Source organism: Mchenga conophoros, linkage group LG16, assembly GCF_057382185.1.
Source record: "Mchenga conophoros isolate Kocher_MC1m ecotype Shallow Benthic linkage group LG16, M_conophoros_male_GT1.1, whole genome shotgun sequence".
Classification (NCBI taxonomy): domain Eukaryota; kingdom Metazoa; phylum Chordata; class Actinopteri; order Cichliformes; family Cichlidae; genus Mchenga; species Mchenga conophoros.
In genome coordinates this window covers 9,432,615-9,458,929 of record NC_140541.1, presented here as the reverse complement: position 1 = coordinate 9,458,929, position 26,315 = coordinate 9,432,615, and the positions used below count along the sequence as shown (strand labels likewise).

Below are 26,315 nucleotides of genomic sequence, written 5' to 3'. Positions count from 1 at the left end.
GCCTGTCATGACCTTGAACACCAACGTCAAAGTTCAGAGGGAAGCCAGTTTGTCACCTTCAGCTGAGAGGGTGTTCTGATAGGACAATAATCCCAAACAAGCATTAGCACGCACTGGTTCTGGAATGGATAAAGCAGGCTAATAATAAACTTCTCGCCTTCCCTATTGAGCACCCGATTGAACACTTAAAATCCAGGGAAACCATTTAATTTAATCTTATGTTTTATTGATATATTTTTCTCTTTGTAAGGTGACCTTGGGTTTTAGAAAGGTGCCCTCAAATAAAATGTATTATTATAATTATTATTATTATTAATTTAAACCTTGATAAATTGATAAATAACTCTCAATTACATTACATTTTTGATTCCTGAAAGTAGCCACCCTTTGCTTTGACAGCGCTGCAAACCCTTGGCCTTCTCTCAGTGAGCTTCATGATGTAGCCACCTGAAATGGTTTATACATAATGGTTATACACTAGACTTTTTAGTCTCCCTGTCTCTCGGTTTAGGTCAGCTTTGCTGTGATTTACAGTTCCTTGCAGACAGAAGGTTTGACCAGCAGGTAGACAGTGCACACAGCCAGAGCTGTGTGTCTATGTTAACTGTATTAGCAATATCCCCTGTGAGCGATATCATACAGATGTAAGAGTAGAAAAAATACCATCTGACACTGAGTATTTAGTGCAGTGTTTTATCAGAATCAGAATCAGAAAGGGTTTTATTGCCAAATGTTGAGCAGGTTTACAACATTAGGAAATTGCTACGGTCCTTCAGTGCAAACATACTGTCATAAATTACGCTAAAATAGACATGAAAATAAATATAAGAATAAGAATTAAAAGTGCTAAGTAGATAGATATATACATGAGTGCAGGTGGTGATCAGTGCCGAACATGGAATGCTGCAGTGAACACAGCGTAGGGTCATGTGTTAGTGGTGGGAACAGTCATACGGTTATTGTTCATGTGTCCAACAGCAGAGGGGAAGGAACCGTTCTTATGGCGAGAGGTTCTGGTGTGAATGGACCGGAGCCTCCTGCCTGAGGGGAGCAGGTCAAACAGACTGTGTCCAGGGTGAGAAGGGTCAGCTGAGATCCGAGCTGCACGCCCCAGTGTCCTGGAGGTGTCCTGGAGGTGTCCTGGAGGTGTACAGGTCCTGCAGAGATGGGAGTCTGCAGCCAATCACCTTCTCAGCAGAGCGCACAACACGCTGCAGTCTCTGTGTGTCCCTGATAGTGGCTCCAGCGTACCACACGGTGATGGAGGAGGTGAGGATGGACTCGATGATTGCAGTGTAGAATTGCATCATCATCCGTGTTGGCAGGTTGAATTTCTTCAGCTGCCTCAGGAAGTACATCCTCTGCTGGGCTTTCTTAATGACGGAGGTGATGGTGGGCTCCCACTTCAGGTCCTGGGTGATGGTGGTACCCAGGAAGCGGAATGAGTCCACAGAGGTGATGGGGGTGTCAGTCAGGATGATGGGGGGAGTGGGGCTGTGTGCTTCCTAAAGTCCACAATAATCTCCACTGTCTTCTGGGCATTCAGCACCAGGTTGTTGTGGCTGCACCAGGACACCAGACGTTCAAGGCAGAGCTGAAGTCCACAAACAGGATCCTGGCGTAGGTTCCTGGGGAGTCCAGATGCTGCAGGATGAAGTGTAGAGCCATGTTGATGGCGTTGTCTACAGACCTGTTGGTTCTGTATGCAAACTGCAGGGGGTCCAGGAGGGGGGCCGTGAGGGTCTTGAGATAGGAGAGAACCAGGCGCTCAAATGACTTCATGACCACAGATGTCAGAGCCACAGGTCTGTAGTCATTTAGTCCAGTGATCCTAGGTTTCTTGGGGACAGGGATTATGGCATTGCTGCATTTGGGAAGTGTCGATGTTCTTGTGAGCTTGAAATGATCATGGAATCAGGAGAGCAATGAAGAGAATGAGAACAGATTATCACTAAGTGAAGAAAAGATGAAAAGCATAATGGATCTTGTTTAATGAGAACAAATTGAATGGAGTAGAAGAAAATGGAATAAAGGGAATGAAGCAGGCAGCTTCATGAATATGAAGAGTTGTGGTCGGAGGAGGTGGTGTGAAATCCTCCTTTGTGTGGGGTGAGGAGGGGGGTGTTGTAGGTGAAGTGTTTGAAGGTGGTGATGACTCTATGGAGGGGGGAGAGGTGGGGGAAGGAGTGTCCAAAGTGTCTCTATTGTTGGGGCCGTTGGAGGTGTGAAGGCTGCCTGATGGCTCGTCAAAACGGCAGTAAAAGTCGTTAAGGGTGTTGGCCAAGAGCACGTCATCAGTGGAGTGGGGGGTTTTAGGCTTGTAGTTGGTGATATTCCTAAAACCTTTCCACACAGAGGCCGAGTCATTCTCTGAGATCTGCTGCTGCATCTTCTCAGAGTGCTGATGTTTAGCAACGTCCACTTCTTTAGTGAACCTGTACTTGGCCTCTCTGTAGCAGTCCCTGTCTCCGCTTCTGAACGCCTTTCTCTTTTCCAGCCACAGCTTTTTGAGTTTAGGAGTAAACCAGGGTTTGTCATTGTTATAACTCACCCTGGTGCGTGATGGCACAATGCTGTCCTCACAGAAGTGGATATAGGAGGTGACAGTGTCCGTAAACTCGTCCAAGCTGTTAGAAGCAGCCTTCATTGTGTCCCAGTCTGTAGACTCCAAACACGTGCGAAGCTCCTCCACAGCCTCGTTGCTCCACAGTTTTTTAGTCCTCACGACAGGTTTGGAGAGCTTCAGCCTCTGTCTGTACGCGGGGATCAGGTGGATCATGACGTGGTCAGAAAGTCCGAGTGAAGCGCGGGGCACCGCGCGATAGGCCCCGCTGATCGTGCTGTAACAGTGGTCTAATGTCCTCTCCTCTCTGGTCGGGCATTTAATATACTGCTTGTATTTCGGAAGCTCATGGCTCAGATTGGCTTTGTTAAAGTCCCCAAGAGCAATGATGAGAGAGTCCGGGAATGTCCGCTCCATGTGCAGTATCTGCTCCGCGAGTGCGCACTGAGCTGCCTGCACATCCAGATCTGGCGGGATGTAAACAGCGGCCAGGATGAATGAAGCAAACTCCCGCGGAGAATAAAACGGTTTGCAGTGAATGAAAAGGTATTCCAGAGAGGGAGAGCAGTGCTGAGCAATCACTGTTACATCTGTGCACCAGCCACTATTAATGTAGAAGCAGACACCTCCACCTTTGGTCTTACCACAGAGAGAGAGGCCTGCCGGTCCGCGCGCAGGAGGAGGCAAAGTCTCTGTTCATGCTTCTCATCAGGGCCAGCTCGTCTATCTTATTCCTGAGTGAGCGTACGTTGGAAAGGAAGATCCCAGGAAGAGCAGTTCGCAGTCCGCGTCTCCTCAGACGCACGAGTGCGCCGGCTCGCTTACCTCTCTTTCGGCGTCTCACTTTCCTGATCACAGTCTGCAGTAAATCTGCCGCAGATGCGACAAATATTGGAAGTAAATCCACAGGTGTTGTAGTCCTGTAGTTAAGAAGCTCTTCTCTGGTGTAAGAATATCCAGAGGAGTGCCCAGACACAGAAGTTATGCACAAAAACAAAACAGAAGTAACGCACTGAAGCACCAGGGCATCCATACGCGGTGCCATCTTGCTTACCAACATACACATTTTTAAGGTGCTGTTGAATCCACTGAAAGAGTTAATAAAAGGTAGAAACACATTCACAGTTTTGCTGCTTGGACCTCACAAGTAAAATCATTGCTTTTAATGTATTTAAAAGTTGGCTTTGACTTTTCTTTTTAGGTCTTCCAAACTCAGAAAGGGTGGGTGGGTGTGTGTGTGTGTGTGTGTGTGTGTGTGTGTGTGTGTGTGTGTGTGTGCATCTCAATAAAGCCAAGCCCAAGTGTTGAGGGAATTTTTTGGAAGTTGTGCAAATTAATTTTATAAAAATCCAGAACCAGTGTTAAATTCAACTTTTAGAAACATGTAGCCATCCTGTTTGTAATGCAGGTTCTAACAGTGCTCTGCTTGCCTGATGTATAATCTTACTCTAACATTCATCTCCTTCTGTTCTTGTTAGTGTTTTCTATTCTCGTTTTCTTTCCTCCTCCCTTTCATTTCACCCATGCACAGAATGAGAAACTTTGTGCAGTTTTATGCCTCATGTGTACGCTCTCTCCTGTCCTAGCCTGCCCTCTCTATTATTAGTTTACATTTTCTTATTCAGCATGAAACAATGAAATCAAATTACATCATTGCTGGTCGCTACATATTCAGTTATTATGTGTGTGTGTATGTGTACGTGTACACAGATCACCATCCATAGCTACACAGTCACACGCACCACAAATACCCTTGGGAACAACTGTACACAGAGGAATTTAAACCAGAAAAAACAATAAGTGACAAACCTGTTTATATAAGGTGCTTTACACACAAACACACAAGTCACAGCCTATTAATGTTGCATCCTGTCATGTAAAGCTGAAGATGATGTTTTACTGGCTGCAACTCTTACTTCAGAGCATATGAACAGCCTGAAGCTCTGCTGTGTTTCTCTAGACCAAAAGATATTTAAATTGATTATATACCATATTAGCACATTTATATGGTTGTTATGAAGATGAAAAATGTAAAACATGCCATTAAAAAAGTTTATTTCTTTTGCATTCCTGTTAAATTTTTATTAGGTTCCTATTAAACTTGACACAGGTCCTTAAAAAAGTCTGAAATACACCTGCATTTAAAAGACTTAAAATAGTATCAAACTTTCTTAAAGTTAGTTTGCATGGTTTCTAATTTTAAGTAAAAGTGCAACATGACTGATTAACACTTTAGTTTAACAGTGACAAAAGTAATGTAACCTTGTAGCTTTTAAAAAGGTTGCAACATAATAAAATTGAAAATGAAAATGTTTTTTCTGGCATGTTGTATCTTTAAACCCTTCTTTACTTCAGTGTAACCGCATCAGTACCGGTAATTTCCATGAACCATGTGCTCTTCCTGTCTTATGGAGTGCAGCTAGCGAGAGCTCCAAGGATGAGCGGAGTCATTTGCTAACGTTTATTGCAGCTGCTGGTATTATGCATGCCTTCACAGTGTGGTTGTGCTTGACTGTGTTTTTGCCTCAAGTAGTAAAATAAGTTGTTTTCACCTTTAGAAGAAACTGTTTTCTTACGTATTATGTTGGAGATAGTTTAAGTAGCTTCCTTTTTAAATACTAAATCCTTAACAGAGGCTGAAATGTGGCTCTTGCTCTCACATGTTCCTGGGAGTTTCGTCTTATGTGCACAGCGTGGAATTAAAATTTGTGGCATTTATCTGTGATATCACAACATGATACTTTTATATCATGTTTAATTTAATCTGGTGTTGCCATTGATGATATGATGTGGTGCAGTCCTGGTCATGACAAATGTGTTTGTCTTTTTTTCGCATTGTTAAAGGCAACAGTAGGGAAATGGTTAGCATATGTCTTGGTTATACAAATTCCTTGATAGATCCAAGATAAGAAACATTAGAGGAAACCATGATGATGATAAGAATGAAGGCCTGGCTAGCCTTGTTGGGCTCTGATAATGTGAATAAGGCAGATATCTGAAAATCCTTGCCCTAAAAACTGACACGTAAATCCTTATTCAAACTGTCCATCCATCATTGGTTTAAGTTGAAACCTAACCCTTTGCCACCATGACCAAGTGTCATTTCTTTGTTCTTGTTTGTTCTTGTTTTCTTCAGTGGGGTCGGCCGTAACTGGGGTTGGGCGTCAGCAGGCAGTAGCATCCTGGCTGAGTTTGGGACCCTCCACATGGAGTTTGTTCACCTCACCTACCTGACAGGAAACCCAGCCTACTATCAGAAGGTAATAGTATGAATGTACACTATATGTCCTAATTTTCATGCTGGCGTGCTGATTTGTTATTTAACTGCGGATAACGGTCTAGAAAATGCCAACAGTTTTTTGAGAAAAAAAATATAGCCTTTTATCTTAAATAAGAGAAACCACATTCAAAATAGAAGTGCTGAAATATTTAGATTAAAAAGGAGAACATTTCCTGTTTGGATTAAAACCGATCCGACTGGTGTTCCTCTCAGGTGATGCACATCCGAAAGCTACTAGCCAAAATGGACCGACCCAACGGGCTCTACCCAAACTACCTGAACCCCCGGACGGGCCGCTGGGGCCAGCGTAAGTACATGTGTTTGTGTTGACATTATCGCATAGCTCCAGGGCTCTCATTAAAGCATTGTAGTTGTTAGCATTAATTTATGACTTTTTTGATGTTTTACTTTTTCATGATTAGACATTAGCTTAAATCCTGCATTTGCTGAACTGTTCATACATTTCAGTGTTCCATTTGTTGGGGTGAAATGGCTTTTCCAGTGTTGTAATGAAGCATTTCTTTTAAGCATTAAATATGATTTAATGCTCGAGTTCCTGCATTGCTGCATTTGGGAAGTGTCGATGTTCTTGTGAGCTTGAAATGATCATGGAATCAGGAGAGCAATGCAGAGAATGAGAACAGATTATCACTAAGTGAAGAAAAGATGAAAAGCATAATGGATCTTGTTTAATGAGAACAAATTGAATGGAGTAGAAGAAAATGGAATAAGGGGAATGTAGTATTCCCAGTATATCGATTACACTCGGCAGTCAGCCAGCGGAAATGAAGAACTCTTGAAGTAAAGTTAGGCATGCAGTGGCAAACTATTCTTTCTCTGAAAGCAGTCATTTCTTTAATTATATCTCTGCTGAAAAAATGATCTGCAGAGACAGCAAGCATTAGTCAGGGGTACATCAAGTTTTGAATTATACATTGGAAAACACAAATAATAATAGAAAGAATGATTGCTGTTGTATTGAGGCAAGGTAAATGCTAACTCAAATGTGGGTTTGGACACAAAGTGCGTCACTGGACCGTTTTCTGTTGCTTTTTTCCTTTATATAAGCAAGCAGTAAGGAGAAGTGTTTTTTAGCTGGACAGAAGGCCAACAGAGTGTTGTAGTAAATGAAACTTTTGTATATAATATAATCAGTAACTCTGCAGATTGTAAATGTAATGCTGGTTAAAACACACACACACACACACACACACACACACACGCACACACACACTCCTTTTCATATCTTAGTGAGGACATCTCATTGACATAACGCTTTCCCTAGCCGCTTACCCTGGCCATCAAAAATGAATGCCTAATCCTAATCCTCAGCCTAAACCCAACTTTAACCCTGACACTAAAACAACATTTGGTCCCCACAAGTATAGTAGTGTGCAAATTTTCTGCCCTCACAAAGATGTCTAAACATATACACACCCACACACACACAGAGCCCTGAATGTATGCTCGTTGACCCCTAACAGTACTTAAGAGTATTTCAGTTTATTGTCCAATCTTTCATAGGGGCTACTAAATATTTCTCTTTGTTTATTTATCTGTTCATTCATTTTTTAAGCATGTCTTTCACATCAGAGACTTAGATGCTAGTTGACTGATATGTGGTTATATATGGGTCTGGTGTTTGTTATCTAGGAATTCCAACAGAATATTAAAGCATTGTGGTTTTTAAAATATACCCTTTCAGTGTGCACACTTTTTTTATGGAGCACCATAGTTTTTGCCTGAAGATCAGATATGACAATCTGCTTGGGGTTTGCTCTTTAGTTCAGTGAGAGGAAATGAAAAGATGAAATCTGTTTCAAATTGAATATATAGTGTTTGAGGTTTTTTTGTCCTAGGTATAGTTGCCATGGTAAGAGAGTGCCATATTCAGCCTGTTCAGTTTTACAGCACCCAAAGTAAGATGGAGAAACTGGGGAAAAAAGAGAAACAGATGAGGTGATGGTGCCACTCTTAAGTCTCCATTTTATTAGTTTTACTTGACAAAACAAATGAAGAGCACTCAGGGACAGATAGATAAATGGAGAGGCTCATTAATGGATGGATAGGTGGCTTGGCAGTCAGACTGATGCACTTGTAAGTGCACAGACTATGAGCCAAAAGCAGGGAGAAATAAATGGTTTGAAGATGGAGGGTGGGCAGATTGATTGATGGATGAATGAATGCATTAACAGATGGATAGTCAACTGGCAAGCTGGAGGACTAGGCAGGTGATGATGGATGTTTTATGTTTGCTTATGTGCATGCATGAGTCAGGAAATGAGCCTTTCTTTACCTTCCTGCGAAATAAAATGTTTAAAATAACAACTTTTTCTGCGCATGTGTATTTCTGTGCCTTCAGTGTAGATCAGTCTGCATATATGAGCAGAGTTTGTTTCCTGCTCACACTTGCATGCTGCTCCTTGAGTGTCTGCATCGTGATTTTTATGGCCAGGCCACATTAATTTGCTGCTATTTGACCTTGTTGCCTTAGCAGTGTTATTGATTATAGGGAGTTATGTGAGAGCAGTGTAATTAATATGAAACTTCAGGTAGATCAAAGTAGTTTTGAGCAGCAACATCCTTAAATGGTGATTTTTTTTTTTGTTGCAAAGTAATAATAATAATAATAATAATAATAATAATAATAATAATAATAATAGTAATAATGATGATGATGAAACATTTTGTTTATAGACACTTTTAAGACCGTCAAGGTCACCTTACAGTAGTACAAACAGCAGCAACAATACAATATAATAGAATATAGGAAAATAAAATTTAAAAAGAAGTGAGTGATTTCACTGTATTTTCACTTCAGTCATCATTTTCCATGAAGCTATAAAATGTTGCTGTCCAGTCATCTATAGCAGGAATTTGAAACCTTTTGGGACTGAGGAGCACTTGCAGGAAAGAAAACTTTCCAATGACCTCCTCATAATCCTAACAGGGATTTAGCTGGCTGCGGCTTAGTGTCACTTCCCAATGTAACTGAAATATTTTCATGTCTCACCTGATATCTAGCTGGCTAATAAGCCACGCTATGTAACAGCAGGCTCAGCGAACCGTGAGGGGAAGTGAGCAAAGTCGTTATAACATGATATAATGTGTTACCGTCATACCAGGGTTTCTATTGGCCCAGACAATGTGTAGGAGGGACTGATAGACAAACTAAGCATATTTTATTGGTCTTAGCATTTTTCTAATTGTATCAATGCTAATCCAATTTCCCCTCATGGGACAATTAAGTATTGAATTAATTAAATGCACTTTAAAATGCACAGTTCAGTTTTATGATTTATAGCATATTATTGGCGAGGCTTAGCTATGGCTCAGAGATTGATAAACACTAACTGTAGATAAATAAGTGGTTATCAACAGTGGAATATTTGTGGGTACCTGTAAGGAAATGTAGAGCCACCAGTCTCAGCTCAATCATCCAATAAAAGCCTCTCTCACACACAAACTCTTAAACATGATCGATCTTTAATGATCACTGTTACAATAAAATTACTGTCACTTTCAAACTTTGGAAGCAAACACTTATTGTTTATTAAATGTGTATTTATTGATAGGTACAACAAAGGCAAAATTTGCCTCTAGTTAATTAAGTTAAACTGATTATTAAACAACTCCTTGGTGGCAGAGCCCCTGGTGTTGATGAGGTCCGCCCCGAGTTCCTGAAGGCTCTGGACGTTGTAGGGCTGTCCTGGTTGACACGCCTCTGCAATGTTGCGTGGAGATCAGGGGCAGTACCCGTGGACTGGCAGACCGGGGTGGTGGTCCCCATCTTTAAGAAGGGGGATCGGAGGGTGTGTTCCAACTACAGGGGGATCACACTCCTCAGCCTCCCTGGGAAAGTCTATGCCAGGGTGCTGGAAAGGAGAGTTCGTCCGCTAGTCGAACCTCGGATACAGGAGGAACAATGCGGTTTTCGTCCTGGTCGCGGAACACTGGACCAGCTCTTTATCCTCTCCGGGATACTTGAGGGTGCATGGGAGTTTGCCCAACCAGTCTACATGTGTTTTGTGGACTTGGAGAAGGCATTCGACCGTGTCCCTCGGGGTGTCCTGTGGGAGGTGTTGCGGGAGTATGGGGTGTCTGGCCCATTGCTACGGGCCATTCGATCCCTATACAACCGTTGCAGGAGCTTGGTTAAAAGTAGATGCAGGTTCGCAATAAGTCGGACTCGTTCCCGGTGGGTGATGGGCTCCGCCAGGGCTGCCCTTTGTCTCCGGTTCTGTTCATAATTTTTATGGACAGGATTTCTAGGCACAGCCAAGTGGCGGAGGGCTTTCGCTTTGGTGGCCTCAGAATCTCATCTCTGATTTTTGCGGATGATGTGGTTCTGTTGGCTTCATCGGGTGATGGCCTCCAGCTCGCACTGGAACGGTTCGCAGCCGAGTGTGAAGCAGCGGGAATGAGGATCAGCACCTCCAAATCTGAGGCCATGGTTCTCAGCCGGAAAAGGGTGGAGTGCCCACTCCGGGTCGGGGATGAGTTCCTGCCCCAAGTGGAGGAGTTCAAGTATCTCGGGGTCTTGTTCTCGAGTGATGGGAGAAGGGAGCCGGAGATCGACAGACGGATTGGGGCTGCAGCTGCAGTAATGCGGACGCTGCACCGGTCCGTCGTGGTGAAGAGGGAGCTGAGTGTAAAAGCGAAGCTCTCAATTTATCGGTCGATCTACGTCCCTACCCTCACCTATGGCCACGAGCTGTGGGTAGTGACCGAAAGAACGAGATCGCGGATACAAGCGGCAGAAATGAGCTTCCTCCGAAGGGTGGCTGGCCTCTCCCTTAGAGATAGGGTGAGAAGTTCGGCCATCCGGGAGGGGCTCAGAGTAGAGCAGCTGCTGCTCCACATCGAAAGGAGCCAGCTGAGGTGGTTCGGGCATCTGATAAGGATGCCCCCTGGGCGCCTCCTGGGTGAGGTGTTCCAGGCATGTCCCGGGGCAGACCCAGGACACGCTGGAGAGATTATATCTCTCGGCTTGCCTGGGAACGCCTTGGTATTCCCCCGGATAAGCTGGAGGAGGTGGCTGGGGAGAGGGAAGTCTGGGCCTCTTTGCTTAGGCTGCTGCCCCCGCGACCCGGCCCCGGATAAAGCGGATGAGGATGGATGGATGGATGGATGGATGGATGGATGGATGATTATTATCCAGTCTTCTGTTTTGGAGTGAGTGTGTAACTCTTTTCTTTACAGCAGTGGGTTTTTTTTTTAAACCTATTGAATTATGTTTAAGGTTAAATTAAAGTAAATTGCCATAAAGTTAAATATGGTTGTTCTTTGTGTAATTTAGAAGACCTGTAAGATAAACAGAACACGGTGACAGAAAATGTCAAATCGAGACGAGATACATTTGTTTAAATTCATTACGAGGATGAGCTTTTCAGAACAGAGAGGCAGTGAGGCTGTCTCTCTCTCTCTTTAGTACCGTATCAGCAAACAAACCTAACAGAGACCATGAGTTAAAATCTGTGCAGCTGCAGGGTTTTCTTACCGTATTATCTTCTGTGACAAGTAGACAACCACTATTTGGAGGCTCTGTTATCTTCCTAAAAAGCTTAATTGGTTTGTACTTATTTCAGGGTGAAACTAACTGTAACAGACAGGATGAAAAACACCTTTCTTTTCTGTGATGGGGGTTTATTTGCAATAACTCTATGTTTGAATTATGAATACTGCCAATGTTGGCATTGGATGAGACCGTTTGAAGATTGGAAGCGTGTGTTGACAGCATGTGCAGCGTTGCCCCGTGTATGTTAATGTGTAGGTGTGTAGACAGTAGTTAAGCCAGACTAATGAGGAATGAGTCTGAGCTCCCCTTTCTTAATGAGATCCAGCTGTGACTGACAGTGTTATTACCACACACTGTTCTGTCTTAGCGTAACACAGTGCTACCTATCTACACACAGCACCCACTCCCTCTTTGGAACCTCGCAGTGACTCTTCTTTGCTCCTGTGTATACAGTCCTTGTCTTTCATCTCTAGATGTTCATGTATCAGAGTTAAATATAGCCCAGACAGAATAGTGTTTTACATAGGTTCAGTATCTACAGGCTGTACACACTGCTACAGGTAAAAGTTTATTATTCAGTCCTTACTCTTTTCTCCCAAAGGATGGAGTGTAGGCAAGAAACAACCTGAAGATTAAGAGAACTGCCTTTACACCTATAAAGATTTTTTTTTACCAACAGTATCGGTGTCTTTCTGCAGCTTGATAAAAGTTTTAAAACTCTTTTATTACTTATTTTGGCTGGCATTTTGCCAGACTACTCTTTATTCGGAGCTCTTTATAAATTGTTTTTTAAAAAGTTATTATTTATGCAGTGTACAGCAGCTTGGATAAAGCAGCTATGTTGACTGCTTCTGCACTTGTTGCCAGTTTTTTTGCAACTTTTCTGGCTCGTGTACAAGACAATAACGTTCCCGTTCTCATTGATGTCATCTTGAATTGATATAGAGTCACTGAAAGAAGCCCAATTATGTTTTGTAATTTTTTTTCCTTTCTCCTCCTTTCAATAGGACTAAATGTTGAGTGAAAACATTTTATTCTTTGCCCAAATGGTTATTCATTGAATTTTTTAGAAAAATCGCCACCTCGATTTTGACTAATATATTCTTTATTTGATCGAAATAGTCTAGTCTATGAACAGGTTACCTCTTGTAAGAGTAGTTATATTGTATCAGCTTAATGTCTCTGTTACGTGAAAATGTTTACACACAATATAATGCTGGAAAACCTGTTTGGGATCATCCAGTTGTGTGGCTCCAGCTCCATTGTTTCTGATGCTGTCACTACTGCTTAAAGAACTTGGAGCTGAGTGTATATCATGTAAACTGTGGTGCCGAGCCCAACAGTGTTCTAATGGAACTTTGCCGACTAGTTTGTGAACTGCATTTCTTTGAAGTCCATAACGTGGCCACAATTTATCCATCATTTTCGGTATAACTCGACCATATTTTATATACAGTTTATGTACAATTACAAAGAATTCCAGGGTGTACTGTGGTGTAATTTAAATCTGGCTCACAATTATAGACACAACCTGACATAACAAATCGATATACTTTATTTCACCTTCTTAAAAATACAGAGGAGTCTCTCACGATGCTGAATGGGGGGTGTACCTCTGTGCTGCTTTGCAGGAGTAGCACGTGGAGTGGGTCAAAAACTCGCTCCGGTGGGTAGTTTGTGGTAAATCTGTAACACAGGTGTCCTAAGGTGAGCTAAGGAGGACAGAACCCTCTGGGGAGGAGAAGGGTAAACACTTGCTTGGTCTTGATTTTCAGGGAGTTTTTCCTTCCCACTCTCGCCAAGTGCTTGCTCAAAGAGGGGGCTATTTGATTGTTGGGGTTTTCTGTATTATTGTAGGGTCTGCCTGACAATATAAACCACCTTGAGGGGACTGTTATGATTTGGCGCTCCATAATTTAAAAAAATTAATTGAATTAAATTGAAATGGTAAAGAAGACATTAAAGGATGCTAAATTAAAGAGTGCACTAACAGCCTGCACGATAAGTGAGCACTCTGTGTTCAATAAAGTCATGAAAAGTACAACAGTTTCCAGACAACAGTGTGTAATTGTGAAATAAATAATGATCAGTCACTCTGTATGAAAAATTAGTACAGAAATCCTGGTGATCCTAAAGAGTTCCCACTTTTCATTTTGCTGTATATGCAAAGACAGTTGTTTGTTTTTAAAAACTGCAATAACAATATGTCAATCTCTGCTGGTTCGGGTCCTTCACATAAAATCATTATACTGTCTCTTTTGATAAGATGCAAAGATGTTGTGTTTTCCAGGCAGCCTGTGTCCTTGACCTCTGCTTTGAAACAGAACGTGTGTGAAGCTTTGTGAAGGCGTCTTTTTACACATGCGTCTTTGTCTGTGTGTTTGAAGCTGCCACCTCAGCAGACCCTGCCTTTGATTGGCAGGTGCTCTCTGCATGACCCAGATGCTTTGATTGACAGAAAATAATGGAGACAGGCGCTTAGGGAGTATATGTGGGTGGATGCTAAGTTAAAACTGTGAGAGGTGACAGTAAAACAGAGTATGAGTAAAGAGTTGTAATAAAACTACCAAAACAGAAAAAGACTGTTAGAGCTTGGCATGTTTTCATTTGTACATGGCTTTTCCAAGAAAATTAATTTCATAATAAATGTTATTTTTGTTTTTTTTCCCTTGAAAGTAGATAAGTAGATGGTAATTTATTTGATACCATACCTCAGGGTCAAGGTCAAGTTTTCTGAAAATATAAAGTTATGGATTAACTTGCTTAATCTCTCCCCAGAGCTGCTTGATTCAGCTGATTGTTGTGTTTGTAGCATGTCAAATATGTGTTACCAACAAGGAAATGGAAATGCATCTGGTGAAGAAACTATGCAACATCACCAAAACCTGCAATCTGCAAATATTTAATAACGGATGATATATCAGTCGGGTTCTAATTACAGCAGATGAAAAGGTTTGGCTCATCATTCACCAAACTTCCGAACAGCTCAGCTCTTTATTTAGAGTCTTAAAAACAAAAAAAGTGTAAGAAAAACAATAGTTGCTCCTAGGACAGTGAGACCGATGTTTTCATGAAGATATCACATGTCAATTATCTCAAACGCACACACAGTGAGTTAAATGGATTGACCTTGGCACACACTGTATGTTTCTGGGTGGTAGTGCCCAGTTTTGTTTGGGTTTTTTTTTTCCAGACAGCCTAACCCTCCGAATATCAAAGTAATTCAAATAGTCACAAAATTAAAAAAGTGGAAAACGTGATAATTAGACAATAATTATTTAGTGATTAATAATTAACAGTGAAATAGCAGTTAATTGAGAAGTCCTATATTTGCAGAATCTGGCAATTTCCATCATTTGTCCACATAGTTTGTTAAAGCTATCAGTAGTTTAGGATTAATCAATAACCACATTTTTTAAAAATGGGGTCTTTGCATTAAAAAAGAAAAGAGAGGACTTGTTTCAACCATCTCAAATGCCTCTTTTCTAAGCAAAATACCACAAATACATCGATCGTTTACTTTATCTGAGGTTCATTTTCCTAAAGGTCAGACATGCTGTTTGTTATGCCCCCAAACAAGAACGCTAGAACATAAAGTGGACTTGCTTGTAATGTGAGTCCACTTTGTTTCCCCTGGCTCCAGTCTCCATTTTGCACCCTGTCATGTACGTTAGAGTGCCCAGACTCTTTGGGGGATCAGAGTAGTTGTCATCTAACCCTCCAAATGATCCTCCATGCTCTGACTACCTCACTGTGCTCATTTTTAAGTAGTTTCATAGACACAGGCTCTCAGCTGTTTGCTGTCATTTTTGTGTAAATACTGACTCAAGCACACACGTGTGAAATCCAGACAAAAACTCATGCGTCAGCCCACACTGGCCTCGGCAATGTCTTCAAGGTTGTTTGTGAGATTTGCGCACTCTTTGGGACTAAAGATGAATAATTCATTGCTTAGATTGCTTTTTCATCTTCCTTGTTCCCAGTCTTTTGTGCATCCCTCCATTTACCTGCGGGCATGTTAATCACATAAAGAAAAGAATCTCCTTGATGATGAGACAAAAAGCATCTGCTCAAATATCAGCTATGATTACACAGAGCTGAAGGATGAAGAATATTCTAGTTTTTCCCCGAGTGAAGGCAGAGCTGAATAAACATTTCATCTGTGCAAAAGTGGTTGAGGCACCAATTCATTTGCAGTATTATCACTCACAAAACCAAATGTAAAAAAGGTCAGTATATATGGGATCATTTACAGTCATTCAAGCCCTGTGGGGTTTTTTTAAGTAATATTTTGTGGGTCAGTAAAATTGCCTTTGAAACTGACCAAAGTGCCATCAGAGTGGGCCCTGAGTGCTCTCAGGGGTTTATTTTCTTATTGCGATCCCAGACTGCCAGATTCTGGCATCCTATTTTCATTTTGTGGTGTCCTGCAAATTAGGGCAGACATGAAAGCTGTGTAAACTTTGACAAGGACGATTGGGGACACTGAAATGTGAGCGCACACATCAGGGAGAGGGTAAACAAAATGGGACGAGAGAGGATGCACACTGCTGATATATTGTGGATGTAGAGAAGAAAAATGCCCAAGGTTTTGATTAAAAAAAATGCTTTTGATGCCATATGCTACACTCTGCCAAGGACTTTGAGGCAAAGTCAAAAAATAAATAATTCACTTTGGCTTTCTCATTTGTTTGGCTCTTGCTGCTTTTCCTCTTTCGCTCACGCGGTGACACTTGGAGCTTTCTTTGTGTCTCTCTCTCTGCAGATCACACGTCTGTTGGAGGACTCGGGGACAGTTTTTATGAGTACCTGCTGAAGGCTTGGCTCATGTCAGACAAGACTGACACAGAGGCTCGCAAGACCTACGATGACGCCATCGAGGTACAGCGTAGTGACTTATGCTGCAAAGTTAAAATACAGATTGTTTTCTTTTATGAAGAATCGTATACTGCATGCAGATGAGTCAGAGCTGTAACTGGAAATGTCAGCAGTTATTCTTTTTTAATAACCACAGAGTCCCCGCTGACCAGCTTCAGTATCCACCTTTGCAAAGGGAAGACATTGCTTTGTTTTCAAGTAAACTAGGAGTGGATTTAGTAGAAAGCAGATGTTAATGAAGCTGTCTACTCATCATTAAGAGTGTCAGAGACTGAGCAGAGCAGATGCTGCGGCACAAAGGGTGAAGGATGTGGCTGGATTTCAAATGTGACCGTCACTGCTGCTTTAGTTTTCTTCTGTTTGACCCTCCACACCCTCAAGCAGTTGCCCTCAGTGTCAATGCCCCATTCAAACGGTGTAACCTTTTTCTGTCCACATACCAGTATTAATATTGTAATTCCTGTTTCCCACCTTATCTTGTTAAACACACTCATACACAGGCATGTTGTTACTGAAAACAAGCTGCTATATTCTACTTTTCTGGGTCTTCATCTTCTCTGAAATGTTGACACTTCCCATTAGAGCCTTTGCTGTTTCCACAATTGCACGCTCTCTCTTCCTGTAGGCCATCGAGCGCCACCTCGTACGCAAATCCAACGGTGGCCTAACATTCATTGGCGAGTGGAAGAATGGCCACTTGGAGAGGAAGATGGGCCACCTGGCCTGCTTCGCCGGAGGCATGTTTGCACTGGGCGCCGATGGCTCACCTGACGACAAGGCCGGACACTATTTGCAGCTAGGAGCTGAGATCGCGCACACCTGCCACGAATCCTATGACAGGACAGGTGAGGAAGCAGTGTGCTGCATACACAAACACAATATACACAAGCATACATGCTAGAGAAAAGTGATCACTGTCACTGTCTTTTTTTTTTAATGACTTTCTAATATCCTAAACATTTAATGTTGGTGTGGATCAGATGCTGACAGGTAGTGTTAAATAGTCTTAACTATATACGTTAGGAAAATGTTGAATGGGTGTCGTTATCCTCTACAGTAGATGTCAGAGGACACAGTCAGTTTCCCTCTTAGCACAGCCTGGTAGTGCTAGCATCACTGTCACTTGTCTCAAAGCTCCAGTTCTCCTGTAAACTCAGGCTAGCAGCATTAGCATTCAGGTCACCCACTGGAGGCAGGACTATAGCTCGGAAAATCACCCACTCCTGCTAGCAGATTGACAATTTCCATTTGACTTGATCCAATCGTTATTTATGGTTTAAGCAACTAATTTACAAATTGTTTAAAATATTTTACATACGTTCTGTATTTTAAGATCCAGTTACTCAAATGTTTTATATACACTGATACATTTTACACATAAAAAAAAAAATCTCATCACCAGGCCCTGAGATTGCCCATGCAGTAAATCCATCTATAAAATCCTCCCAGTGACTCAACCAACAATTAATTCTGCTTGTCCTAATTGGAAACTATGCAGTTAGTAAAGTACCTGTTTTTCAGCTCTTTTTTTATTATTAATGCTTTATTTATTGCCATTTCCTGCGAGCATAATAAATATACTATTTACTTGACAGAGAGGAGAGGAGGGATTACCATGGCAACAAATGAAGATGGAGAAAGAGACAAATAAAGAATAGAAAGGGAGAGAGTCAGAATTTGATAGCTGTGGTCAGGCTGTCTAAAGTTGGCCTGTTTCTTAATAAGCAGCCATTAAATGTGTGTGTCAACCCATACGTATGCATGTCAGTGTGTTTAATCCGTTCAGGGACAGTCCTGTCACTATTTTGTCAGCCTCTGTAATTTTCCACTCAGGCTGTTAATGCCTATCACACTTCATTGGCAGAAAGCAGTGGTTGTAAAAAGAAGAAAAGCCTGTAAAATCAGTGGGTTGGGATGCTTTTTATTGCTTACACACAGGCACTATTTCATATTAAGACAAGCACGGAGCAAAAGATAATCTTTATCTCCTCTCTGTTTTTTTCATCCATTAATTATTTGATCACTCTTTTCCTTCCTCTCTCTGTTCTATCACATCCTTGATTCATTCCACTATTTTCTGGCTTTTTCTTCTTGTCCCTTTTGCCTCTTTTTCTTCTTCCAATGTTACCTTTACTCCCTTCTCTTCTACCTCCTGGCCTTTCCTTTACATTTCACCTTTCTTTCTCTGTCTTAAGTGCTGAAGCTCGGCCCAGAGGCCTTCAAGTTCGACAGCGGCCTGGAGGCAGTGGCTGTTCGGCAGAATGAGAAGTACTACATCCTGCGGCCGGAGGTCATCGAGACCTACTGGTACATGTGGAGGTTCACCCATGACCCCAAGTACCGACAGTGGGGCTGGGAAGCAGTACAGGTAAAGAGATTAGACTTTGTATAAATCTTAGTCTTGATTATCATTTTGATTAGATTTTAATACCTGCGGGCAGTTTTTAAAGACTTACTGGAGAGGATGTGGAACAAAATGTTTTTGCATTTTTAAATTGAGGCTTATCCTTGAAACAGGAATACAGTGAAAACGTGGAGTCCACATAGACACACAAACGTGCAAACAATTAGAAACGCTGTCCCTCAGGATTCATGCACGTGTTATTAATTTGAGAAGAGTCCTTTGTAGTGCATAGCGTGGTTCCTAATAAAAGACAACGGAAGACAAAATGAAACTCATTTTTTCTGTATCTGTTTGACTATACCAAAGATTTATGCAGCTTTCTCTTCCCGTTCTCATCTCAGGGGGACTAAATATTTTTGTTTTGTCAGCGTTTATTTTGCTCATGTCTCTGATAAGCACAAGGTGTCCTTTGGCACTGGTGCCTCGCAGCACTGTTCACAGCTCTGTTGGATGCAGACAATTAACAGCCAACTTTTGAAAATTGCTTTCAAAGTTGGACAAGTGGTTGAGTAACAGGTTTCCGAGCCAGAGGACAGCTTGTCTCGTTAACTGTCTTATTTGGAGCTGGAGCTACTTTTCTTTTTCTTCTTTCTTCTTGTTTTTCATTTGCTCATTCATTACTGTCACCTTGTTTTTCTAGTTTAGTTCTCACTAATTTGGTGTCCTGGTCAGTAAGATTAGACTCTATTCTAGGCTTACTGATGACTCGAGCACTTTATCTGTCTCACATCTCTGGCCAATTTAGAATCACCACTTAACTGATCATGGACTGTGGAAAGTTAAGCGGTGCTAACGACTGCACCACTGTGCCGTTTATCTTTACAGGAGCATTTTGGGTCATTTATATAACATCAGTCTAATCAAAACGTATTTCCATGTCACTTTATTGACCTGCCATTGTCAGCCCTGTTTGTTGTGGAGACGGTGGTTACTGAACAGGCCAATCACAATAGTTGCTGCGTCGGCGCAATATGTAGTTACAGTTCAAGGGAGGTGACGTTGTAGGGCATGCCTATTCAACTACGAAGTTAGTTGGGCCAGATTTTCAAACCGAGGAATTTATCTGGGCCAGATATTTTTTTTGAAGCCAGTAAGCAGCAGATCATGATCAATTTCAAACCCACACAACCGTACTGAAAAACAAGTATTTTTTTTATTCCTTTTCCCCTATAGATCTGGTAGTGACCTCTCACAAATGCACACCAAAAGGTCCATTTAAAAAAAAGGGAGCTATAACTAAACTATTTTTTGCACATTTGAAATAATAATAACAAAAAACATTTTGATAATTCCCTTTCAAATTAAAATAAATATTTCGCTGACCACTCACTTTTCCTGCCATGGATGGAGCCCCATCGGTCACAAGTATACAGACACGCTTCATATCCAGACCATTTTCCTCAAAAAGAGCTGAAATCTTCTCAAACATTATTTCGCCAGCTGTGTGTCCCTCTAACGGTAGTAAACAGAGCAATTTCCCATCCAAAAAACGGACATATACGCACAACTGTGCATTATCAGTTCTGTCTGTGATCTCCTGCTATAGACATTACATCAGTTTTCTTCAGGTCATCTAACAGCATTTCAAACTCGTCTGACGCCAGAACTTCAATTCTACGAATATTTGAACTGTCCTACAGGAGTACGTTTTTAATAGCAGATGTCACACTCACTTTTCACCGCATCCACCACGGCCAGCATGCAGTATTTCACCGTTTCAGAATCTGTGAAAGGCCTTTTCTTCTTCGCCAAGAAGCAAACACGAAGGGAAGATGCTGCAGCTCTCTCTTGGGCTGTACAGGACCCTCACCATGTTAGTACAACTCCGGTTGTAAGATTATTAAACTCGGTAAAATGAATAAGTATTTGTCAGTCCTGGCAGGGTTAAACCGACAGTTTTCATTGTCAATTTTGCGCTTTTGGACTGAGAAAGACATGCTGTTGTCGCATCATATATTACGATGATTGTTTAATATGTTCACATCACGGTGCATTGTGGGTTAAATATTGCTAGGCTACTAGGAGTGTTGCATTCACAGTCTACACTACGCTGTAGGAATTTTTAATTTTTTAAAAATTAATTAATGAATTCATTTTTTGGGTTTTCTGTGTTTCTGCCAGGACCACAGGCAGGGCCACTCGCAGGTTGCTTCTGGGCCGCATTTGGCCCGCGGGCCGCCATTTGAATAGGCTTGTTGTAGGGTCTCAGATGGCTTGTGGTTGTGACATAGTTATGGTGTAGATTTCCCGCTGAAGCAAAAATCCCCAGTCAGGATGAGTGTTGTTACACACAGTGCCATACTTAATGCTTTGCTAGCAACCGTAAATTCTGGTGAAACAAACTTGGTAAAAATTACTGGAAGTTACCAGAGAAGAGTCTTGTTTCTCCTTTTACTGGTGGGCTCGCCAATAATGATGTCATGTGAAAGCTAATTGATGAAAATGAAAATGGACAAGAAAAGGAGTTGGTGGGAAGATGCAAGTTTACCAGCAACCGGTGTGAGAAGAACCGTGAGTGTCAGTGGTTGAGGCAGGTGACTGCAAATACTCATGAAGCAAACGGTACTGATTATCAAAGATGTTTCAAAGTTAGTTTTTAGTTAGGTTTGTTGAATTATTTTACGTTATTACGTTATTAACCAGATCTTTAATCTCAACTAAATGCTCCATTTTTCTCCAACTGTCTAGCTGTTCATTATGAACTAACAGTGCTCCCATTGCAGGGTTTTTTTTCTCCAGTTTTCTTTCTTTACTTAAATATTCTTTGCTTTGCGTCCATTAGAAAGTAAATAGCACATTGAAACAGTAAACAGAGCTTGTTTTTTGCAGTAGAAACCATATTTAACATCGACTTTTGAGTCAGAAGGTCAGACTGTGCTTTAGTATTAGTAGTAATTTGCCTCTCATCTAAAAGCAGGTAACCGACAGAATAAATGCGTCTTTTCAAACCATTTTCACCATGCCTGTGCTTTTAACAGAGCATCATCAGCAACCTATGGTAGACTGTTCTTTTAAGCTTTAAATATGTGAAATGAAAGCAGTGCAGGTCTCACCAAACTTCAAAGAGCACAATGAAGGGATTTAAATTGACATCTTGCAATTTTTGTACTGGTGGGATGTTTTGATATGTTATTAGATCTTCTTCCTTTGGTGCTTCAATATGGAAATGTGAGAGAAATGAAAGTGTCTCTATACATTTCACCCCTCTGTTCCACTTCTTCTGACAGAGGATTAAAGAGTTCACCCGCTATACGGGACTCGGTGCGTCTTCTATGTATAAATCTCTATTGGCCTGCTTGTCATCTTCAGCTACTGCTTTTTTCCCTCTTTACTTTTCTCTTTTGTCCTGCCAATCTTCTTGTCACCTTTTCTTTGTTTTTCTGACTGGGAGGAATTGTGTTCGAGCTCATGTTTCAGACAAATCTATTAGCAGGTGTGTTTATGAAGTGTGATTGTATTCAGTGTGTCTGACACTAAAGAGCTGGTGCTGAAAGGCTCATCTTTGCCTCTCTTTTAATAATGCATATACACCCTGCAATGCTAATAAATATGACAGCTTATTTACGTCGTACTGCCCTTGATCAAGAAGTTTTATTGATTCAAATATCCTGAAGTTTCAGTTAAGTTTTTGGTAACAGGTAAATAAACAGTTTAAACAGTGTTTTTGGTTAATTAGATTGTTTTGATTCGGTCTTGTGGTTGTGTCATATTTTAGATGAAAGGGGGGAAACTACAAACAAGCATGTAACAGCTTTCAGATATTGTGTAGCTTAAACCGAATTTCCCAGAGGAACCCACCCGAGGGATTAATAAAGTTTTATCTTATCTTAAAAAGTAGTTGAGCTGAAGTGTTCCTTGCCAATGGCAGGCTGGCGAACAGTTGGGGTTAGATCTGGAAATTGTGAATGCCAAAACATCATCATCCTCATCAAACCGCGACCCCCTCAAACTCTCTGGAGAAGACCATTGTTGTCCTGGAAGAGACCACTCCCACAAGATGGAAATGTGTCATCTTAAGATAAAAGTGATCACTCTGAACAAACTTGTGTTGATTTGCTGTGACCCTTCCCACTAATGGGTTAAGTGAGTGTCAGACATTAAGTGGGGAGAAACAGAACAACTGGGGGAACAACATTATTGCTCCTAATATGGTTTGTCTGAGAAGTGCACAGACCTGACAAAAACCAGTTATTTCCAAGGACAAACTATCCTAACTCAAGATGAGCTGTGCAAAATGTGCAGTGCAGTGGAGCCTTTATGTAAGAAAGGCCACACAGCCACTCCAAAAACACGTGGCCCAGTGTAGTAAAGCCAGGAAAGACTCAGCTGCACATCTACACTTAAAAGAGAAAGGACATGAAAACCGATGACAGAGGGGTAAAGGAGACATCTTTGTCCAGTGTAAACAACCATCAGTGAACAGTGTTGTGGTACCTATGACACCAGTTAGCAGCCACTATTGCCCAGTCTTGTGACTCCTTCCAAAGCAATTGAACCTCCCTTTACACTTTGACCCATGTGACCTTACTGACTGACACGATGACAGCATATGTCACTGACTCTCAGCACTACCCTCCAAGGTGACAACCCCACTTGGGATTAAAGACCTGGGATTGCCCATCAGCTGCCAGAACAGAAGAAGAGGTAAAACATCTTTTTGAATCTGAAAAAGAAGAAGAATCAAGTACTTAAGATCACCGTGACCTGGATGATTGAGAACCTGCACGGATAAGTGGACATGCAGCAAAAGAGAGCTGCCATCCCCTTTCTTTGTGTAGTGGTCAAGGATTTTCTCTGTATGTGGAACAAAATACTTTTACTTTGACAGATTTAAGCCTAATCATGAATGGTGATGTTTAGCAAGTGTTTTTAAACTATGTGTTGACTTTCTGCATGAAGTTTTTATGCTCTAAATTGCTCATTTTTATACGGTGTTGTGTTTTATACGTTGTTTTGGTTGTCATATCCTTTGCCCTTAGAGGCATCAGAAGTGTAATGAACTCTAAATATTATACACAGGCATTAACTTAGGCAACCAGCGCACATAGTGAGAGAGTCCTCAGTTTCTTTTCTGTTTGCATACTGAAACTCTTCCACTCTGTGTCAGCCCCATTCACTCAACCATACTTATCTGTTATTTCATGCTGCATGTTAATTGAGTATGTTAAATATGCACCTTCATAATAAACCTGAATCAATGCTTGTTAACAAAATACTGGAGTTTTCAGAACTACCTTCCACTCTCACTTTTCCTGTGTAAAAGCACCGCATGCTTAACACCTGTCTGGATTTTTTATGTAGGGTGGTTTAAGAGCCATCTTTTATATCTAGTTTCTTTTTCATTTCGTGCTGACTTTTTGAGTTTCCGTTTCTTAGGCTACGTCCACACTAGCCCGGTCTGAAAACGCTCCGCGTCCACATTATCGTTTCAGTCGTTTTCACAGAGTTGTGCGTCCACATTGAAACGGCCGAAAACGCTTACATTCCAGTACTGCGCATGCGTGAAACGCAAGCAGATTCGGCCTGCCTCATTCCTGTCTGCCCTTTATTTACTTTCCGGCCCTTTGAAACGTTGCGGCAAAATGTGGAGGAAAAGCAGTTTTTTAAATGGACTAACAATGAGGTGGAGTTGTTGCTGCGAGTAACACAAAAGTACAAAGTTGCAAAAGCGAGTGAGAGTTAAAGAATTTGAAGAAAAGCTACCTGGAGCATGTACAGACTGATATTAATCTTTAATAGGGCTGTCAAAATTGAAAGCAAACAAAACAACTGCTGTATAACGCCCTCCGCTATCTTAGTTTAATTGGTCACTTGACTGCATCACATGACTAAATTGTGTCATCGTTTTCAAAAAGTCTCCGTTTTCGCTGTCCACACTGCGACGCGAAAGCACCGTTTTCAAATGTATGCGCTTTCGAGAGCCTTTTCAAAATGCTGCGTTCTCCTTGAGTGTCTCAGTGTGGACGGGAGGCCAAAACGGAGAAAGAACGATGCGTTTTCAAACGAAAACACACTAGTGTGGACGTAGCCTTAATATTTACACGTTGCCTGTATTTAACCATGTGTGTATCTTATTGCTTTTCTCACCTGTTTCTTTCTGACGTAACACCCCAGGCTTTCTCCTTCCTCACTCACCTTACTCTGTTCTTGTATTGCTCTCTTAATCCCAGCAACCACTCTTCACAAACACCTTTTCTGCTTGTTGCCTTAAAGTTCAGCTCCTCCTTTCCTCTTGCTCTGTCTCTCGCTCACATGCACACACACAGGCACACACACAGACACACACCCGTACCCCAGCTGCATCCATCTGGTACACCAAACCTGCCTCTGTTTGTCACGCTTCCTCTATTCACAGCAGCTATTAACATTGGCTGGCTTTTACATGTGTATGCGTGTGTGTGTTTGTGCATGCGTGTGCATGCAGAGGTGAAGCCCAGCTGCTGTTATGTGCAGTGTGTCCTCACTTGGCTGTGGCAGGAACACTGCTCCGCCTTGCACTCCATTCCCTACAGGTAGACTTTTTATCGGATAATTTATATAGCACAGATGGTGCTGAGGTACGTGTGTGTGTGTGTGTGTGTGTGTGGGTGCGCGCGCATGTGTCTTTTATGTTTGTGGGTGCAGATACCCCTACCATTGTGTAAAATATGAAAGAAAATTTCCAGACTGTTGAGTTTTAGCTCAAGTGTTTATGTGACTTGTGTTAAAATGTCTCTTTTAAGTGCCTGGACCTAACCTATGATACACTCTGGTTGTTATTATTGTGTTCGTGTGCCACACTGGCTGTTGCAGGGCACTGCAGTGCAGATCAGGAAGGGCAAAGTTTGCCGGACGCAGCAGCCCGTGAAAATCTGGAATTATGGTCCAAACTGACAGTGAAACGGTCACTCGAGGTCAGGATAGAGAAACGTGTGTGTGTAGGTGAGAGTGAGAGAGGGGGGCAAACTGAAAGACAAGGACAGATATCACACTTTGAATTCCATGCACTGTCTGTGTCAATAAGACATGAGCAGAAGCACCAATTTTCAGTGTCACAAATCAGTAGAGCGCGCAGGTAAGAATGGACTGTGTGTCGCCAGCTGGGTGATTGCTGCATTTCTAATGAGCTATTTCTGGTTTGTGTGTGCAGGCAGGGAAAGCACCTGCTCGCAAATGAGCCAAAACTGTTTGTAGTAGGGAATCATCCAGTTAAGCTGCCTGGAAAAGCATTGTGATACGTGGAATATGTGTTAGTCGCTGTTGTTTCGCGTCAATAGATGTGAATATTGAGAAGCAGGATTACAAAAGTGTGCTCTGTTTTCTAATCTGGATCGCTTTGTTCGATAGAAGGAATGAAAAGGAATTGACTTGCTGAGCGTGCTTGCTGAATCCACAAAAACAGGACTCATTAATAGCCCTGCGCTCAAGAGATTGATTTATAAATGCATAACTTGTGTAAGTTGAGCGTGATTAGAATGGAAATCAGAATCTGGCTGTTAGGTTTGTAGCTTGAACCTATTCGCTGGAACGTTAAGACAATATAATTACACTGCAAGCAAGACGCAAGTAGGCAAACTTCTTCATGGTACTCGTGCACGGGAGAGAACCGGACAAACGCCGTTCCTTCGCTTGACCCCAGTAGCTCTCGTCCGTTCTCCCATATCACTGTCCTTTTATTGAGGTTACATGAATA

At 41.8% G+C, this 26,315-nt stretch overlaps 1 protein-coding gene across 3 annotated transcripts in view; it reads left to right on the top strand.

Annotated features, from left to right (window-relative positions):
- Nucleotides 1–26,315, top strand: part of man1a2 (mannosidase, alpha, class 1A, member 2) — a 150,916-nt gene that overhangs the window by 109,006 nt on the left and 15,595 nt on the right. For all 3 annotated transcript variants that reach the window (XM_085250374.1, XM_085250375.1, XM_085250376.1), the window contains exons 8-12: nucleotides 5,700–5,823; nucleotides 6,057–6,150; nucleotides 16,127–16,242; nucleotides 16,865–17,084; nucleotides 18,435–18,607. In XM_085250374.1, the coding sequence (XP_085106500.1) occupies nucleotides 5,700–5,823; nucleotides 6,057–6,150; nucleotides 16,127–16,242; nucleotides 16,865–17,084; nucleotides 18,435–18,607 (727 nt within the window). The remainder of the gene's footprint in view (nucleotides 1–5,699; nucleotides 5,824–6,056; nucleotides 6,151–16,126; nucleotides 16,243–16,864; nucleotides 17,085–18,434; nucleotides 18,608–26,315) is intronic.